Source organism: Lepidochelys kempii, chromosome 3, assembly GCF_965140265.1.
Source record: "Lepidochelys kempii isolate rLepKem1 chromosome 3, rLepKem1.hap2, whole genome shotgun sequence".
Classification (NCBI taxonomy): Eukaryota; Metazoa; Chordata; order Testudines; family Cheloniidae; genus Lepidochelys; species Lepidochelys kempii.
In genome coordinates, this window is record NC_133258.1 from 205,603,102 (window position 1) to 205,623,748 (window position 20,647).

Below are 20,647 nucleotides of genomic sequence, written 5' to 3' on the forward strand. Positions count from 1 at the left end.
AATGCATTTCCTTTGTCTAAAAAATCAATTATCTTCTCATAGGAGGAGATCAGGTTGGTCTGGCAAGATCTACCTTTTGTAAACCAGGTTGTATACCATTACCCCTAAGATCTTCATTAGCCTTATTAAAAACTAAGGCAAAATATTTGTTTAGGTGTTGAGCCATGCCTAGTTTAACTTTAATATCCACCCCATCCTCAACGCTTAGCAGTCCCACTTCTTCTTTCCTTGTTTTCTTTTTATTTAAATGGATATAGAACCTTTTACTGTTGGTTTTAATTCCCTTTGCAAGGTCCAACTCTGCTTGGCTTTTGACAGTTCTCACTTTATCCCTACACTTTGACTTCCAAGAGGTAGCTTTCCTTGCTGATCCATCCCATCTTCCATTCCTTGAAGGCTTTCTGCTTTCTCTTAATCATCTGTTTGAGATGCTTGCTCATCCAGTCTGGTCTGCAACCCTTCCTTACAATTTTTTTCCCCTTGCTTTGGATGCAGGTTTCAGATACATTCTGCAACTCTGACTTAAAGTAATTCCAAGCCTCCTCCACATTCAGATTCTTGAGTTCTTCAGTCCAGTCACTTCCCAAACTAATTCCCTTAATTTTTTTTAAGTGAGTCCTTTTGAAATCAAGGACCATAGTTGCAGATCTATTTTTGTTTATCTGTCCATTTAGTTTAAACTGAATTAGCTCATGATCACTTGAGCCAAGGTTATCCCCTACAACCAGTTCTTGTTGATTCCATGACTATTTGATGAAGAAATCTGTCAGCTATCACAGGAAAATTGGGGCCCTACTATTATTAGTAGCGCTTGTCCTCTAATCTATATCTGGGAAGTTGAAGTCTCCCATAATCACACAATTCCCAGTACTATTTAGTTAGTTAAAAACATTAAAGATATATCTATTTATATCCAAATTTGATCCGAGGGGGAGAGGGAATTGTAGCATACCCCAAGCGCTAGCCCAGGGGAACCTCTAGTAGCTTTCTTCCCCAAAGTGAGTTTGGCCAACACAGACTCTTCTAGTTTGGAATTGGCCCATTACATCACTTCTAATTTCTTTACTCCACCACCTTTAGTTCTGTATTTCGTGAACAAATACCCTTCAATACCTGTAGTCCACTCATGACGACTATTCCACCGTGTTTCTGTTATCCCTGTAATATCTGGTTTCACTTCCTGCACCAATAGTTCTAGTCCCTCCATTTTGTTATCCAGGCTCCTTATATTGGTGTACAAAAATCTTAATTGCTGCTGCTTGGCTTTGCCCACGTACCTCACCCGACTGCGTACAGTCATTCTGCTGCCAGTATCACTTACCTGACTGTTAGTGCTAATACCAATGATGCTATGATTCCTCTTAATGTCCATTCTCCTACACACTGCTGTTTCTTTCTCCATTGCTGTATCCTTTCTTACTTGATTTTCCTCCAGCTCAATAAAATCATGCATGGAGGTTACCATGAGCATCTCCCAAACATCTCCCCTCCCCCAAGATCCTAGTTTAAAGCTCTTTTAATCAGTTGTACCAACCTCCATCCCAGAAGTCTATTTCCCTCCCTACACAGGTAGAGTCCATTCCAGGAAAACAGTCCTCGGTTCTAAAGGATAAGGTCCTTTAGAGTAAGGGACCTGTTGAGAGAGAGAAGTTGTGCCCATTATTGAACCCAGAAATGCTCCTATAAAAAGAATTTGCTGTGCATGGGCCAAAATTTATTTTTTTTGAGATTTATCTGCAGACTTAGACTTCAGAATAGTAAAGTAGTAGTTTGAACTGCCAACCACACCTGACATGACCAACCCTTGAGGAGCCAGTTGTCAAGACAGGGAAAGATTTATTCCTAGACAATGGAAATAGGCAGCTATGACCGCCAGCACCTTTGAAACCACCCTTGGGATAGATGACAGGCCGAAGGCTGGTAGGACTTGGTACTAGTAATGATTGTGACTGAATGTGAAATGAAGAAATTTTTCATGAGAGGGATTAATCGCTTTGTGGAAGTACGCACCTTTCAGGCTGAGGGTCTAAAGACAGTTCATTGATTCCAGGGAGGAAATTGCTAGGGATACCATCCTGAATTTCAGATGTCTGACATTCTTGTTCAATCATCTGAGATCTAGCATCAGCCCCTCGGTTTTTTGGGGTATCAGAAAATATCTTGAATAGAACATTTCCCCCTGTGTTGAAGCGGAACTGGTTCTATGTCTCCTAGACTTGGGAGAGATGAAATCTCCTGTGTCAGCACTGATTGTGAGAGGGTTCCCTGAAGAGGGATGGGGCAGGAGGGTGGAATGGAGGTAAACTGGTTAGTTATTCCAATGTAATGGTCTCCGATATCCATTTGTCCGATGTTAAAACTTCCCCATGCTTGATGGAATAGAGAGAAGTGGTGCCCAAATTGAGGCAGCGGGTTATGTCATGCAGATGAGAAATCCTGATTAGTGGGTGGTTTGGTCTCAATCAAATCGCACCTGGAGCTGCAGCTAGCGAGAGATATTAAGAGTAACAAGAAGGGTTTCTTCAGGTATGTTGGCAACAAGAAGAAAGCCAAGGAAAGTGTGGGCCCCTTAATGAATGAGGGAGGCAACCTAGTGACAGAGGATGTGGAAAAAGCTAATGTACTCAATGCTTTTTTTGCCTCTGTCTTCACGAACAAGGTCAGCTCCCAGACTGCTGCGCTGGGCATCACAACATGGGGAATAGATGGCCAGCCCTCTGTGGAGAAAGTGGTGGTTAGGGACTATTTAGAAAAGCTGGACGTGCTCAAGTCCATGGGGCCAGACGAGTTGCATCCGAGAGTGCTAAAGGAACTGGCGGCTGTGATTGCAGAGCCATTGGCCATTATCTTTGAAAACGCGTGGCGAATGGGGGAAGTCCCGGATGACTGGAAAAAGGCTAATGTAGTGCCCATCTTTAAAAAAGGGAAGAAGGAGGATCCTGGGAACTACAGGCCAGTCAGCATCACTTCAGTCCCTGGAAAAATCATGGAGCAGGTCCTCAAAGAATCAATTCTGAAGCACTTACATGAGAGGAAAGTGATCAGGAACAGTCAGCATGGATTCACCAAGGGAAGGTCATGCCTGACTAATCTAATCGCCTTCTATGATGAGATTACTGGTTCTGTGGATGAAAGGAAAGCAGTGGATGTATTGTATCTTGACTTTAGCAAAGCTTTTGACACGGTCTCCCACAGTATTCTTGTCAGCAAGTTAAAGTAGTATGGGCTGGATGAATGCTCTATAAGGTGGGTAGAAAGTTGGCTAGATTGTCGGGCTCAACGGGTAGTGATCAATGGCTCCATGTCTAGTTGGCAGCCGGTGTCAAGTGGAGTGCCCCAGGGGTCGGTCCTGGGGCCGGTTTTGTTCAATATCTTCATAAATGATCTGGAGGATGGTGTGGATTGCACACTCAGCAAATTTGCGAATGATACTAAACTGGGAGGAGTGGTAGATACGCTGGAGGGCAGGGATAGGATACAGAGGGACCTAGACAAATTGGAGGATTGGGCCAAAAGAAATCTGATGAGGTTCAATAAGGATAAGTGCAGGGTCCTGCACTTAGGACGGAAGAACCCAATGCACAGCTACAGACTAGGGACCGAATGGCTAGGCAGCAGTTCTGCAGAAAAGGACCTAGGGGTTACAGTGGACGAGGAGCTGGATATGAGTCAGCAGTGTGCCCTTGTTGCCAAGAAGGCCAATGGCATTTTGGGATGTACAAGTAGGGGCATAGCAAGCAGATCGAGGGGCGTGATCGTTCCCCTCTATTCGACATTGGTGAGGCCTCATCTGGAGTACTGTGTCCAGTTTTGGGCCCCACACTACAAGAAGGATGTGGATAAATTGGAAAGAGTCCAGCGAAGGGCAACAAAAATGATTAGGGGTCTGGAACACATGACTTATGAGGAGAGGCTGAGGGAACTGGGATTGTTTAGTCTGCGGAAGAGAAGAATGAGGGAAGATTTGATAGCTGCTTTCAACTACCTGAGAGGTGGTTCCAGAGAGGATGGTTCTAGACTATTCTCAGTGGTGGAAGAGGACAGGACAAGGAGTAATGGTCTCAAGTTGCAGTGGGGGAGGTTTAGGTTGGATATTAGGAAAAACTTTTTCACTCGGAGGGTGGTGAAACACTGGAATGCGTTGCCTAGGGAGGTGGTGGAATCTCCTTCCTTAGAAGTTTTTAAGGTCAGGCTTGACAAAGCCCTGGCTGGGATGATTTAATTGGGGATGGGTCCTGCTTTTGAGCAGGGGGTTGGACTAGATGACCTACTGAGGTCCCTTCCAACCCTGATATTCTATGATAAACCATCAAAAGTGGTGTTTAGATGATGCTGACGGCTGGGATGAAGCAGCTGATGTAGCGTTAAGGCTTCTTCTTTGAAAATCTTGAGCTCTTAGCTGGTGGCCCGCAGAAGGAGGAAAATTGAACAGGGCAGGATCTTTGTGTCAACTGAGACCTGCTAAATTTTCTCTTATTTGCAGGTGTGCATATCACTGAAAACCTGAGTGTTGCCCTAGAGTCACTTAGGGTATAAAGCAAATCATCTTTGCAGTCCACGAAGAACTTGTGCCCATCGAAAGGTAAACTTTCCTCCGTCAACTGTACTTCACACAGCTGAAGCCAGGAAACACTTTTCATGAGTATTGCAGTGGCTGTGGAAATAGACCTGGCTGAAGTGTCCACCACATCAAGTGAAGCCTGCAGAGATGTTTTTGCCAAAAGCTGATCCTCCTTTATTATGGTGCTAAACTGCTCTTCGTGTTCCTGTAGGAAATGGTAATAAAAGCATTAAACTTCCTGTAGTTCAAGCAGCCATATTTTGACATCAGTGCTGGTGGGTAGCTATCATGAGCTGTAACGTTGTTGATGAGTAGCTCTTATGACCAAAAAGGTCCAGATATTTCCAGTCCTTATAAGGTGTGGCTTTTGGGGCATGTTGCCTGCCCCTTTCATTTACTGCATCCATGACCAGAGAATTTGGTGCTGGATGAGAAAATAAAAATTCAGAATCCATGCCCAGGACATAGTAATTTTTTAAATCATTTTATTGGCACACCGGGGGGGGGGGGGGGGGGAGGATTGCTGGAGTTTGCCACACAGTCTTGGCTGACTCAGGAATGGCTTTGTTAACTGGCAGTCCCACCTGTACTGAAGCAGAAGTGTGTAATATGTTCAGGAGCTTACGATGGGATTCCTGTATTTCTTCCAGGGGAATCTACAGGGTGTCAGGGACACACTTCACCAGGTCCTGGAATTGCACAAAGTCATCAGCTAATCATGGCAGTGGTGTCATGACTGCCTCTTGAGGTGACGATTCCAAGATGTTTATAAAGGGGTAACCTCCTTGGCTGCCCTTGCCTCTTGCTTCTCAAAGGTCTCCTCTAGCTAAAAGTGGAGAGCAGGGATAGACAATACCAGGGAACGTGGTCTTCTGTGTTCCTTATGGGACTGAATCAGGGTCCCCCGAAACTGCTGGTGGTACACTGCCCATGGACCCCAATTAGGCCAATGAGAAGGACCACAAGGCATGGGGGAAGGTATCCAACATTGGTCATCCCAAGTCTTAGTAGCCAGGGGTCTCTTATCCTGCCTTTGTTGCATCTTCTGACAAAGTTCCTGCTCTACCTTGGTGGGTCTTGTGCTTCTTGGTGGATTTACTCGCCTTGGAGCTTCACGGCTTCGCAGCTCTCAGCTTGGCCGTTTTTCTGAATTTACAGTCCAGGTCGACTCCTCCTGTGTCTGACCAGGAGTTGGGGAGGATTTGGGGGGAACCCGGGCCCGCCCTCTACTCCAGGGTCCAGCCCAGGGCCCTGTGAAATGCAGCTGTCTAGAGTGTCTCCTGGAACAGCTGTGCAACAGCTACAACTCCCTGGGCTACTTCCCCATGGCCTCCTCCCTTCTTTATCCTCACCATAGGACCTTCCTCCTGGTGTCAGATAATGCTTGTACACATCAGTCCTCCAACAGTCCGCATTCTCACTCTCAACTCCTAGTGCCTCTTGCTCCCAGCTCCTCACATGCACACCACAAACTGAAGTGAGCTCCTTTTTAAAACCCAGGTGCCCTGATTAGCCTGCCTTAATTGATTCTAGCAGCTTCTTGATTGGTTGCAGGTGTTCTAATCAGCCTGTCTTAACTGTCTCCAGAAGGTTCCTGATTGGTCTGGAACCTTCCTTGTTACCTTACCCAGGGATAAGGGACCTACTTAACCTGGGGCTAATATATCTGCCTTCTATTACTCTCCTACAGCCATCTGGCCCGACCCTGTCGCAATCTGTATCAAGAAATAAAGTCTCCTGGAATAAACTGGAAAGCCTTGAACAGAAAATTCAGAGTCTGAGTCAGAATGCTCCTCCACATATTGTATCGTAGCTGACAACCCCTCGTCATGGATAACAGAAGTTGTGGAAGAGGCAAGTTTCACAGCAACATGAGCAGTTGGTGACCCAGCAGACCTTGGTACCGAGAGATGTCTGGAGGTCACAAGCTGTAGAGATTCAGGTTCACTCAGTACCATGAGGTCTTTTGGGTACCAATATTCCCACAGTACTGGGAGCACAACAGAACTTGGTACAGACACCAGTTATGTTCTGGATGCCATTGTCCAAGGCACTGATGTCGGTATTGAGGGGAATCACAGATTCCATTGAAACCGCTTTGTTGCTCATATTATTCTTCACTATAGAGTCCTTTACTGCTGAGGTATGGGACTTAGTTGACATCTTACAGTGCTTTGCAGTGGCTGAAGTTCTCAGAGCCTCATTAGCACTCCACTTGGGGCCTGAAGTCTCTAGTGACCAAGTCGTCTTTGAGGAGAAATTCTCTATTCTGCTCCTCTTATTGCCCTCTTTAGTCTGAGTGGGAAGCTCTCGGTACCCCCTGCACCGTTGTCGGTACCCCACTCATGGACAATGTCGGAGATCAGGGTTTCGATGCCATCTTCACCTTGGAAGCTCTCATGAGTTGTGACCATGATCTTGACATTGACAGGGCACTGACAGAAGTAGAGGGTCTCTGTATAGAGGGATTTCTCTGCAGCCGGGACAGAAGCCAGTCTTAAGGCTTGCTCCATTATTAAGAGCCAGTATGTTTTCCCTTGCTCTTAAAGGATCTTCCCTGAACAGAAGCTAAGATCTTGCATTTGCTGGGAATATGAGTCTCTCAAACAACTAATACACTGAGATTGCCCGTCACTGACAGAGATTGCTTGTTGACAAGAGAGGCATCTTTCAAACCCTGAGGAGTCCAACATTCCAGATAGAATCAAGTTCGTTAGGGCCCCTCAATAAGGGATAACACAAACAAAAATGTATTTTTTTTAAAGAAAAGAAATAAACAAATGTGAACAAACATTCCAAAAGCTATAAGGAGGTAAACGTACTACTACTACTACTGCTGCTGCTAAGAACTAATAATGCTAGGAATACTCATAAAAGAGGAAAAAGGGGCACACTAAATTCCATCTCTCCCAGGAGGAGACTGAGAAGAAATTGAGAGCAGTTTGCCCATGCATCCCTGTATAACCTCTGTATGGGGCTCAACAATGCGTAAGTCGCATGCGTGAGCCCAACGGGCACTGCTACCAAAATTCTCCAATCAAAGGTGGATGCGCAGCTGAAGTGGAGCGCCCACAGGGACATGACTTGAAAAACAACAATTATTCTTACTGATGAAACAAGCACACCAGCAGCAGTTTGAAAGTTTACAAGCTGGAAAGAACAAAAATTGGGAGAACAGAAAAGGAGGCAAATATACAATACACAAATAGGGAGAAGAATCGTTTAGGCTATAGGATAAATAATTTCTAGCCCATACTTTATTTCAGTTTGTGTTACAGCCATTTCCCTCCAACTTCACAGCTTCAAATTTGCTAATCCAGGCTTCGCCATCAAAACAATGTAGTAAAAATGTGTAAATGCAGTAGTAAATACAGTAAATGCAATTAAATTACTTTAAAAAGAAAAGTCAAGCTTTTACCTGATCTTCACTAGTTAAGCCAATGTGCATCACGAGATAAAAATGCACTAGGAAATCAGAATTTGGCAAAACATCTTGGCGCCTAGTCATCATAGCACAGATCAACCTGTATGCTTGAAGTTTGCCTTCTTTATATTCATTTGGCAAGGTTGTTGCCTGAAAAGAGCAGAGAATTTTTATTAACAGACAAACAGCAACCAACTGTATGTATACTGTATGTATACTTGCCAATAAATGTTTTGAAGCCACATTCTAAATATGGATTCTCAAGAGTCGCTTAGCTGTTCTAGACAAAAGTATAGCTAAAGGGTGGACGCTGATTATTTTTCTAATACATCTAGAACAAGGATTGCAGAAAGAAACACTGTAAAAATGCCATTAAGTGATTCAATATAGACATGCAGTAAAATACTACTCTGCGCAGAATTTAAAACTAATTTACCTTGAACAACCATGCTGCAAATATTCTGAGAGGTGGAATTAAAACAGGAGGAGAAGGTGTAGACTGGTTGTCCAAACTTATAGCAAGATTGTCCCTTATCTGATTTAAAAAGAAAAGGGAGGGGATTAACAAAATAATATTTAATACATTAAAATGAGTATTATTTACAATACATGATTACTTCCCAGCCTTTCTACTGGAAGTGCTGTCATCTGTCTGTCTCTCTCTCTTGCATACACATACATACACACACCCACACCCACTTTCCAATGAACTCAAATTCAACAGAAAAGTGAAGGGTTAATGTCTAGCTATTCCACCTGGAAGCAGGCGGGGCACACCCTGACTGTTTCCTAGGAGCAATGCACACATTGCTCTATCCAAGGACAAGGGCTAGATATGAACCCTGAGAACTTGATTGTTTGGACAGCAACTGTGGGAGGTTTCTTTAGCCTGGGCTCAAGGCCTGAGAACCAGGATTGTAGTAGATAGAGGATGGTAACTAAGCATATGAATCAACGTCATACATTCCTTTGTGTAGCAGTGTGTAATGCTTAGGGGGAGAAATATAATAAAAGGAGAAGGTGGAAGGCAGGGGGGGCAGAACAGCCCATCTCCGCTGACCAGCCTGTTTGCTTGCATAAAGCTGTGTTCTGTCTCATCACTGAACCGCAACAGAAAAGTGTGTGGTAGTATTCCTCCATCCTAATCAAATATTATCATGTGAGGTTGTACTGTGGAAATTTACACTAACTCCCAACATTTGTGGATTATTTTGTACTTTCAATTCATTGCTTCTATTTCACTATTTTACCATCTCAGAATATACTAATTTAAATCCTTTTTGTTACTGCACAAAATTGTCTTTTATTAGGTGTTTTTACTGAAATTTGAACATCCTTTTTCTTTATTTACAATATAACCTTTCCCTCCAAACACCACACTTTATTGATTTATTCACTGTTAAAGTTACAGTATCACTAAAAGAACCAGCATGAGCAGTTGAAACTCCTTAAATATTCTAATAAAAAATCTATTTTACTGCTTAGTAAACTTTTATTAGAATATAAATTAATTTTTATAGCAAATACAAAATCACTCTCTTTGCATTAGAATAAAACACATTAAAAACAATACCTTTGCCAGTTTGTACCATAGTTCATAGAGATACCCAAAAACTTTGGCATGGATTTTAGGAGACTGGATATTATTCACATCTCCAAGAATTCCCAAGATCCTTCTCCATAATACAGCAGCTGAATCAGGATGCCAACCTATGAGGTTTCCACCAGCAATTATACTGCAGTCATCAGCAAGGAACTCGCTGCTGTCTATAGAATAAAAAAAATTGGTTTCCATCCGTTATAAATGCAGTGGGTAGTCTATCTGTGGTCCACAAAACCCAAACAATCATTCATATAAAACAAGGGAGTAATGGTTATGAAAAAAGTTCTGAGCTATGAATTTAAGCATTCATTATGCAAAATATATATTCAGAGCAACACCTTTCTCAAGGAATGTTTCTACAGATAATTGGTAAAATTGCCCTGCCAAGTCATCTTTTCTCCTGGAGCTGCATCCAATTTTGGCCCTTTTATAGCCTCTTGAACTTCCTATTGTGAGGTATCCTCATCCAGTCTCTTCTTTTCTAATTCCAACATGATTGGCATTTGAAACTCAGAAATAAAACATCATAAAGACATTTAACCATTTGCATTCCCTTAGATGCAGTGAGGAAATAATGGGAACAAACAAATGCTTTCTTTATAAGTTTAGAAGTCAAATATGGGAATTTTTTACTCCAGTACAAGTAATTTAGTTAGGAAAAAATAAACTTTACCTAATACCCCAAGTACTGTGTGATGTTCCCCATTCAGAAAACACAAAGATTCAAGACAGTAAAATAATGATTTTCATTATTAAAACACAGACTACTACTTACTAAAATCATGGCTAGCACATTAGGCAAAATGAAAGGGAAACTGAGCTTCATTAATTATTCTACAGAAGAAATGGGTAGTATCTACAGATAGTGGCACACTACATGACAGACAAAGAATAATTTGTAGTCACTGATGGTCATGTAATTAGAGAAGGCTTTTATTAGGGTTTAACAGCAGTATCGAGAGTCTCCTAAATAATTTGCTCTGGATTCAAAGTGTAGGTATTTGATTACAATGATTTATTCATGCCGTGAAGTGGTGGTACATACAAAATGTTTACAATTTCATTTTTTCCTTATTTCACTAGGTAGGATTGCCCCTTAAGCACCATTCTCACTTATCAATTACTAGCAGAAGTAGAAGGCTATGTCCGGGATTACACTGCAAGGGGATGACACGCTAATATTAGTAAGAAATCCATGTAAAACTATTTCTATCACTTAGATCATCATGGAGAAGACGAGATTTTTCTGGATATAAATTAAATCATTCTCAATTAGCAAAAAACCCTACAATTCCACCATGTTTATGCTGTGAGAGTTTAAATGGGTAATAAAAAACTTCATTTGTTTGGGAATTAACATGACTATGTTATTAAACAATGCAGACAGGCATACACGGAAGCCAATTATAGAAAACATCAAGGAAGAATGACAAGTGGGATTCCTGGAACCTTTGCTGGGTAGGTCTTTGTAAAGGTGATTTCTACCGCAGAATTAAATTTTCACTTAAAATGCATCCTTTGGAGTGTATCCTTTTCCGAGCAGGGCTTAATGTGGGCTTCATCCAAGCACTTTAAGCAGGTCAGATGGGGATCACTGACCAGCATAGGCTTTTAACAATTCTCACAGGACTTAATCCTGGGGAGCAAGGCATCCTTTTGGTACCGAGCACAGTACCAAAAGAGGAAAACTGGTCCAAATGGATACAAGCATAGAAACCTAATGTTAATTTACTTAAGAAAAAAACAAAAACACAAACCAACCAACCATAACTAACTGCAACTATCTACAAAGAGAGAGGAAGGCACTTGAGTTAATAAGACCAAGATCATTCCAACCACCATCACTGGTGTTAAGAAGGAACTGAGGGGAGTCGGGGGTGGCCCCACCCTGTTATACCAGTGTGTAGCGGCGTGTGGCAACACAAAGCGCTCAAGCGCCTGATTGGTACTGCTGAGGGGAAAAAAATCTCTGACCTCTGTGCACAAGGAGCACACACACTTACAGTGGAATGGCCATGTGCGATCACTCCAAGAACTCACACAATATGCATGCATGAACTTTAAATTAGTATAACTTTTACTGTCCTTGCTATTTTCATGTTATTTCTCTTTTCTGATTGGTTTATTACCACCGATTACACACTCTTACCCAACACCAGCACTCGAGGCTTCTACAAACAAACTGCAAGTTTAGCTTGAGAGAACTTTTAAATCGCAAGTCCAAATACACTTACCTTTGGAGAAACAGGTATTAATGAAACCACTCAGTAAAATTAACCCAAATAGCCAAAACATAAACTGAAAACCATAAATGAGCTCCAATTAGATGCATCATTTTACTGTATCTATTGAAATTGATCACATTGTCTCCTTCACTACAGTGCACAGAGGGGAGCTAAAACAGGAGTATTTACAGTGGAAACTCCAAAGGAGTAATGGCAACAGTTCCACAGCATGCTCTTGTTCTTTCCCCAGCCAACAGAAGCCATTAAAGCAGATGCACTACAGAGTAGGGGCTCTGCACATTGGGAGGTAGTAAGTTTAGGAGAGGGATGCTCTCTGCAGCAGCATCCCCCAAGAATTATAATGCATTATTAATATATGCTGGTTGGTCAGTAAAACCCTCAGAAGTTCTGAGGGAGCTGTAGTGTCATAGCAGAATGGGGTGTCTCAGGGAGCCAGCTCTACAGAAGTTTCCAGCTTTGACAAGGAAACCTGAATCACTCAAAGGATATGAAAGGCCAAATCCTCCGTCCTTTCTGCATGAACTCAAAACTTTACATCAGACAGAAGAAAATGAAGTTAACTCAAAGAATTAAACCTAGGAATTTCTGAGCCCCACTAAATCTAAAAATGGTTTCAAAGAAAGAAAGATATTAATATTTAACATGACTAACACTCTCTCAACATGAGAAATACAGTTATGCACACTCATTCTGTTAGGTAATTACAATCTTATTACTACATTTGCCTTTCTGCTCTAGATTAATGATCAAATTATTTTATAAAAATAGTTTTCTTTTGCATATGCAAAGAGCAAAGTTCTTGTATTATGGATAGAAAGCAAGCTAGCAATTTGTCTTCTTCACATAGGTAATAATCCTTAACATATGTTATATTACAATTTCCCTTTGTACCGATGACAAGCTGAACTATTGAACTGGATGAACTTATTCATTATGTTAGTAGTATTTCAAAGAATAATTGAATAAATGGAGTAGATAACCCTGAAACTATATATCTCATTATAGAAAATAGCCTACCAGAAAAATTCTTATGTTACCTGATTAAGTTACTGAAATAAAATCTATGATGCACTTATTAAAAATTAGATGAAAAGTAGCCTTTACAAAGAACAAAAGCACCAAAAGAATACAATACATAGTCATAAATAATGAGTCCTATATGTCAAAGTTACAATAATTAAAATGAAAAAGGTAAAGGAAAATTACTAACAAACTGACTTTTCTTAGGGTGTTCCCTTCATTAGGTCCATATTCTAATGTATTTCCTAATGACACTGCAGACTGCTAGATAATTAAAGCATATGCACAATACTATAAAAAAAACCCTGCAACATAGAGGGTGAAATCCTGCTCCTCCCTCAGATCAGTAAGATTTTTGCTCCTGACTTCAACTGGACAAAGATTATACCTATAGAGTGATTGTTTCAGAGAGTATAAATACTGAATTACAATTTACCATTATCTTCAGTCTGACTTTCTAAATCCTTTAATAAAGGGAGTCTGCAATTCCCATTTCTGATTCAGCATTCACAGCAAAAGCTTGGAGACATGGATTCCAAATGCTTAATCTTGAGAAAATCATTGTCATGAGGAAACAGCAGCAACTGAAGAATAGTACATTCAGGAAGAAAGAATCATGGCTAGCAAGTAGGATTTTCCCCCTTATTTACTTATAAAATCTTTCTAATCTCCAACAAATGAAATCTATGAAAGTAAAGTGGTAATGAAGTTTCTATCTGAAGGAAACAAGAGACAGAAAATGAAAAGCATGGAACAAAAGCATGGAAGTATAGTCAATACTGCTATATTCTTTGATAACCTTTGGAAGGAACTTTGTATAGGCCCTTGACATGTCTTTAGTTTTGCTCCCTTACTGCTTTCTATATGAAACAGAAGTTAACTACCATTTCAGTCTTCTATTTTTATACCAGTTACCTATCATAGGCCATAAGAACTTTGTTCTGTAATCTCCAAAGCTACACTACAAAGCTACCAAATACCTGCCCTTGTGTATAGACAACCTCTCTCTTAAATCTTCATAAATATATTAGTTGCTTCTCATTAAAATATGACACATTTCAAGAGTTGGCAGGCTGGAAGAGATATTAACTAAATATTGGATTTTCAAAAGCGTCTCAGTGATATCATCAATTATTCCCTGTGTCCACTGAAGCTAGGATGAGAAGTAATGGGCTTAAGCTGTAGCAAGTGAGATTTAGGTTAGATAATAGGAAAAGCTTTCCAGCTATAAGGATAGTTAACCTGTGGAATAGGCTTCCCAGGGAAGCTGAGGAATCCCCATCATTGGAGGTTTTCAAGAACAGGTTGGACAAACACCTGTCATGGATGGTTTAGGTTTACTTGGTCCTTCCCTCAGGGCGGGGACCTGGACTTAATGATTTCTCAAAATCCCTTCCAACCCTACATTCCTATGATTCTAAAATGGTATCTAATATAATTAAATAGTATGATATTAAGTTCTACTGCCAATTTTAACTCTAGTAGACCCAGTTTCTTAACTCTTGGATGATATTTTTGTGACTCCAGATCTTTCTCCACTTTCTAAATATCTAATTACTTATGTCACTACCACACCTCAAGATGAAAGACAACCAGAGCACAAAGAAGGAACTTGGAGAGGTCCTTCCCTTTGAGATACTAGTGATGTCTGACATTCTTTCCACTATCATGTTTTTCCAGAATTGTCCCTCATTTAACAACATATAGTATACATTTGCTGGGTTTGTTTCATGGTCTTCCATTTTTGTGTGTGTCTGTGCATATTTTGTTGTGCAACACTTGACCTAGACAATCAAACTGATACATCATTGTGATGAAGTGAAAGAAGATGTTAACACATTCTCTGAGGAAGGGTTAACTTTCTAGACACTAGTACTGTACACAGTGTTATTAATATTATTCAAAATTAAGAAAATGAAGCATTACTAAGAGTTTACAATGTTTTATTTTAAAAGATGAACTATGCCATTAGGGTTACATGTAATGTCAAATAATTCTCATCTACTTTAAAACAAACACTTTTAAAAGCAAAAAAGTGCATGCAAATTGAGTTGTATAAACTAGCATGTGTAAGTTCTACCGTTTTGTGACAAAAATTTACAATATCTATTGTATTTTCTTGAACATAGGTACCTGTTAAATTTGCAGCATCTGAAGGACTAAGCTGCAGCCAATGACGTGCATCTGCATCTACACAAACATCTGTTGGTATATTAACTTCATGTTCTTCTTCACATGTTTGCCAGGGGACCAGGGTGATCTCTACTTCATTATTGTAGCCAATGAACGTGTCACTGCTAACACTTTCACCTAAAGCAAGCAGGAATTACTAAATGTCATAAGCAATGTTCTACAATAAAAAAAATCTTAATTTTCAAAAACATGATTAAAAGTAATCAATATTATATATGTGATAAGTCAAATTAGCACATGCCACCACAAACTACTACTCCTTAGAAAAAGAATTTGGTTTCCTGGAACTCACTCATTTCTCTTTCTCTGTGATTTCCATGTGACTGCTGCAAGTCTGCTTTCAAATCTAATTCAGCTGGACTGCTGCTCCTTCGTATTAAAACCTTCAGAAAAAATATAAAATTGCATTCCTCTCAATTCATTTATGGTTAATTTGAAAAATATATCCCATAATATTTTAGAATAATTCCCTCTATTAAGATACATATACATTTTATACCTAAGTATCACTGAAAACTAACTCTGACTTATTCAGGGGTGGTTTAGACAATAGTTAGTCCTGCCTTAGTGCAGGGGACTGGACCAGATGGCCTACTGAGGTCCCTTCCAGTCCTACATTTCTATGATTCTATTAATAAAAAACCATATCACATAAGGCATAGAGTAGGAGCATGTTACTAGAGTTAGTTGCTGTGGAAACTTTAACTCTAAATTTCCTAGATTACATGGGTGTTAAAAACTTATCAGTTAAAATGTTGCATCAATACAGGGCTGGGGGGGAGGTGTATTTTTGTATTTGCAATTAATATTCTTCATTTTTAAAAAAGGAAAGATGACCTAGATGTCAAAAGAACTTATATGTTCTTGATACATTGATCAGGCCTTATGACCAACTTTTCACCCTACTTGGTTTCTCAGGCTGAAGCACTGCCACGCAGGAGGCAATGAACTCATTTGCCGAGGCTGTCTTTCTGGAACTTGTGGCCCCACAGCTGATTTTTGTGGGGAAGGAATTGGCACTCATTCCTCAGGCACATGCAGTTGCTTGCACTGTTTGGAAGACTGCCTACAGTTTTGTTTTTCCCACCAAATTAGGTTCATGTTGAGTAGATAAATCCAGCATGTAGTAATATTTGAGCTTTGCACTGGTTCACATAATATTTTCAGTTATTTATGCAATAAATATGGCCACAACCTCAATATCAACTTGCAAAGAAGGTGGGAAATGTGATATTGATGGCAGCATTATCAGGAGGTGGTAAATATTTTGACCAGCATGTCAATAACACAAAAGCAGGGGAGGAGGGTTAAATCTCTTACTCCCACCACCATTGCCTTTGCCTGAATTGGGTAAAGAAACTGCAGCAGAGCAATACGTAGTGTTCCCACTTTGCTCGAGCCAAATGTGCAGTCTCCATGTTGCTTTTAGACTACACCCACTTAAAAGCAGCGGACCAAACCAGAGTTTCAAACTACATTAATCAATTTGATATTGCATTGCACTTCTAACAGTATCAGCAGTTTCAAGCATCAATTATTTCTGCTGTTTATTCAAAATTAACATGAAAAATTAAAAAAAACCTGTCAGTCAGAATGCTGACATACACAAAGTTTTGAAATAAATGGCCGATGGTGCAAATTGTGCTGAGAAAGGCATTTCTCTGAACACTTCATGAACGATCAAACATTTGTTTAAGTACTATGCAATTTGGTAATGAATATACTTTATTTATAAGACCGTTATGAACTCTGTGTTTATAATAATATATATCTACCAAACAAACAGAGTTTATAACTCTTATAAATATATTCATTACCCAATATATTTTTTATATATATATATATATATATATATATATATATATATATATATATATACACACACACACACACACACACACCCCTCTACCCCGATACAACGCGACCCATTATAACACGGGTTCGCATACAACACAGTAAACAGGCCTCCCCCCCACCCTCAGGGTCTGGGAGGCAGGAGCTGTGGGGGGGCACTTTTGGGGGCCCCACAGGCCCAGAGTGGCCCGGGTGATTAGCAGGGGGCCGGGAACAGCCCACTCCGCTTTCCTCGCCCCGGCCGTGTCACTCAGGGGAAGGGATTCCCCCCTCCCCAGCACTCACTGGCAGCGGCGGAAGTGGAGCAGCACAGCCTCAGCCTGCTCCACTCTGCCAGCTCCCAGCCACGGCACTCTGCTTCCCGCCGCAGGTGGGTGTGGGGGGCGTCCTTTCCCCAACCTCCCCACACTCACTGGCAGCGGGAAGCTGAGCAGGGGCGGTCAGGGGACAAAGAGCAGGGGGAGCAAAGTAAGTTCAATATAACGCCGTTTCACATAACGCAGTAAGATTTTTTGGCTCCCATGGACCGTGTTATATCGGGGTAGAGGTGTGTACGTACACACACACACAGTCTTTATATGTTGCTTTATGTAATCTTCATTATAATATTTCCATAAACAAGTGTTACAGTCTTATAGTATTAGAAGATGCAGAATATTCATAACAACATAAGAATGGCTATACTGGGTCAGACCAAAGATCCATCCAGCCCAGTATCCTGTCTACCGACAGTGGCCAATGCCAGGTGCTCCAGAGGGAGTGAACCTAACAGGTAATGATCTAGTGATCTCTCTCCTACCATCCATCTCCACCCTCTGACAAACAGAGGCTAGGGACACCATTCCTTACCCATCCTGGCTAATAGCCATTAATAGACTTAACCTACATGAATTTATCCAGTTCTCTTGTAAACCCTGTTATAGTCCTTGCCTTCACAACCTCCTCAGGCAAGGAGTTCCACAGGTTGAATGTGCACTGAGCGAAGAAGAACTTCTTTTTATTTGTTTTAAACCTGCTACCCATTAATTTCATTTTGTGGCTCCTAGTTCTTATATTATGGGAACAAGTAAACAACTTTTCCTTATTCACTTTATCCACACCACTCATGATTTTATATACACCTCTATCATATCCCCCCTTAGTCTCCTCTTTTCCAAGCTGAAAAGTCCCAGCCTCTTTAATCTCTCCTCATATGGGACCCCTTCCAAACCCCTAATCATTTTAGATGCTCTTTTCTGAGCCTTTTCTAATGCTAGTATATCTTTTTTGAGATGAGGGGACCACATCTGTACGCAGTATTCAAGATGTGGGCGTACCATGGATTTATATAAGGGCAATAAGATATTCTCCGTCTTATTCTCTATCCCTTTTTTAATGATTCCTAACATCCCATTTACCTTTTTGACTGCCGCTGCATATTGCTTAGACTTCTTCAGAGAACTATCCACGATGACTCCAAGATCTTTCTCCTGATTCGTTGTAGCTAAATTAGCTCCCATCATACTGTATGTATAGTTGGGGTTATTTGTTCCAATGTGCATTACTTTACATTTATCCACATTAAATTGCATTTGCCATTTCGTTGCCCAATCACTTAGTTTTATGAGATCTTTTTGAGTTCTTCACAGTCTGCTTTGGTCTTAACTATCTTGAGCAGTTTAATATCATCTGCAAACTTTGCCGCCTCACTTTTTACCCCTTTCGCCCGATCATTTATGAATAGGTTGAATAGGATTGGTCCTAGGACTGACCCTTGGGGAACACCCCTAGTTACCCCTCTCCATACTGAAAATTTACCATTTATTCCTACCCTTTGTTCCCTGTCTTTTTACCAGTTCTCAATCCATGAAAGGATCTTCCCTCTTATCCCATGACAACTTAATTTACCTAAGAGCCTTTGGTGAGGGACCTTGTCCAAGGCTTTCTGGAAATCTAAGTACACTATGTCCACTGGATTCCCCCTTGTCCACGTGTTTGTTGATCCCTTCAAAGAACTCTAATAGATCAGTAAGACATGATTTCCCGTTACAGAAACCATGTTGATTTTTGTGCAACAATTTATGCTCTTTTATATGTCTGACAATTTTATTCTTTACTATTGTTTCAACTTTTTTGCCCGGTACTAATGTTAGACTTACCGGTCTGTAACTGCCAGGATCACCTCTAGAGCCCTTCTTAAATATTGGCATTACATTATCTATCTTCCAGTCATTGGGTACACTAGCTGATTTAAAGGACAGGTTACAAACCATAGTTAATAGTTCCGCAATTTCACATCTGAGTTCTTTTAGAACTCTTGGGTGAATGCCATCTGGCCCTGGTGACTTGTTACTGTTAAGTTTCTCAATTAAGTTTCTCTGCGATGACTTTATCATCTTTAAGTGTTCCTTTTGCATCTCGATCGTCCAGGGACCCCAGTGGTTGTTTAGCAGGCTTCCTGCTTCTGATGTACTTAATACTTGCTATTAACAGCTACAGTTTAATTCCAATTTCTATTTCATCAATGTGATCCACAAACTTAAAATTTCAGTTGTTATCCTTTGTAAACATTTATATTAATAATTAGAAATAAAAAGTTCTTAGGATCTTGGCAATTATTAGAACTTGGATCAGAGTCTATTAATTTTGCCTTACGTGTTGGGCTTCATTTTCTTTCTTCATATATCCTTTCTTGTCTTGAATGGATTTGGAATCCACACAATTTAAATTCTGCGAACTCTCAGTCTTTTTATCTGCATAATCAAAATTTTAACAAGTAAACAAATGAGACAAGAAATACAGACAGTTAAGGAAATGGAGCCTATGGGCTAATTCTAAAACGATTCAAAACAGCACTAAATATGTGCATGTTTTTCATCTTTCCAGTATTTACAGAGAAGTGATTGAATATGACACTCTCATATGATAGTGTAGAATTGTTGTGGACTCATTTATATTGTGAAAGCATTCAATTATGTGGATAATTCCCTCATAAATAGTGTAAAAAACTGCAGTTATTGGAATACAACTAAAATCTTTAGCTGTGGTGTGTGAAATGTAAATGCAGTGCTAGATACTGGAAATGACAAGTTACACACCAATCACAGATATTTTTCAGTGGCTTTCATTGTGAGACGAGCTCTGCTTCAACACAGATGATATTCTACACTTCCAAATGACAATTGCCTAAAGCCAAATTGATTTTTTACAAATTAATTAAAAACAAGACACTTGTCAAAGAGAATTCAGTGCCTGTGAAAAGTGTTGGAACAACGGAGCTGGAAAATGAAGTTATATTTCCCACAAAACAGATACAGCACATAGAATGGCCACTCAAGATTCCCAACACATTTCCACTAATGTTACCTGTCTGCCGATATTTTACCTACTATTCCCCAGAAATGAAGTATCAGGCTACGTGCTAATGGCAAATCAATTATACAGTTAAGTCAAATATCTTACTAAATTGCTCAGTGTCCATTTATGAGACCCTTCAATAAGGCAGATAAGAAAGTTTGCTTGACTGTTCCCTACACTTCTTAGATGAATGGAGCACAAATGGATGTAGCCAAGAGTATAGTCAGCATCACAGCAGATAAACCCTGGAGGAAACATCTCTAAAACTATATAGGTAAATTATTAGCCAATGATAGCTGTCTTTCAATCATTGGTAATGTACTTAAAGCCCTGGTCTACACTGTAGAATTACTTCAATATAACTACACTGCTCAGGGGTGTGAATAATCCACTGACCTAAGCACCAGTGT

General features: G+C 40.3%; 1 protein-coding gene across 12 annotated transcripts in view; it reads right to left on the minus strand.

The window, feature by feature from the left end:
- The window catches only part of RALGAPA2 (Ral GTPase activating protein catalytic subunit alpha 2), a 306,774-nt gene that overhangs the window by 187,974 nt on the left and 98,153 nt on the right, over positions 1–20,647 (minus strand). For all 12 annotated transcript variants that reach the window (XR_012158343.1, XR_012158341.1, XR_012158342.1 and 9 more), the window contains 6 exons: positions 19,536–19,633; positions 15,340–15,430; positions 14,988–15,164; positions 9,559–9,752; positions 8,422–8,520; positions 7,980–8,135 (listed from right to left, as the gene is read on the minus strand). Coding sequence is in view for 9 of the 12 variants with exons in the window: in XM_073339773.1 (XP_073195874.1) it covers positions 7,980–8,135; positions 8,422–8,520; positions 9,559–9,752; positions 14,988–15,164; positions 15,340–15,430; positions 19,536–19,633 (815 nt within the window). In the remaining 3 variants the exon portion in view is untranslated. The remainder of the gene's footprint in view (positions 1–7,979; positions 8,136–8,421; positions 8,521–9,558; positions 9,753–14,987; positions 15,165–15,339; positions 15,431–19,535; positions 19,634–20,647) is intronic.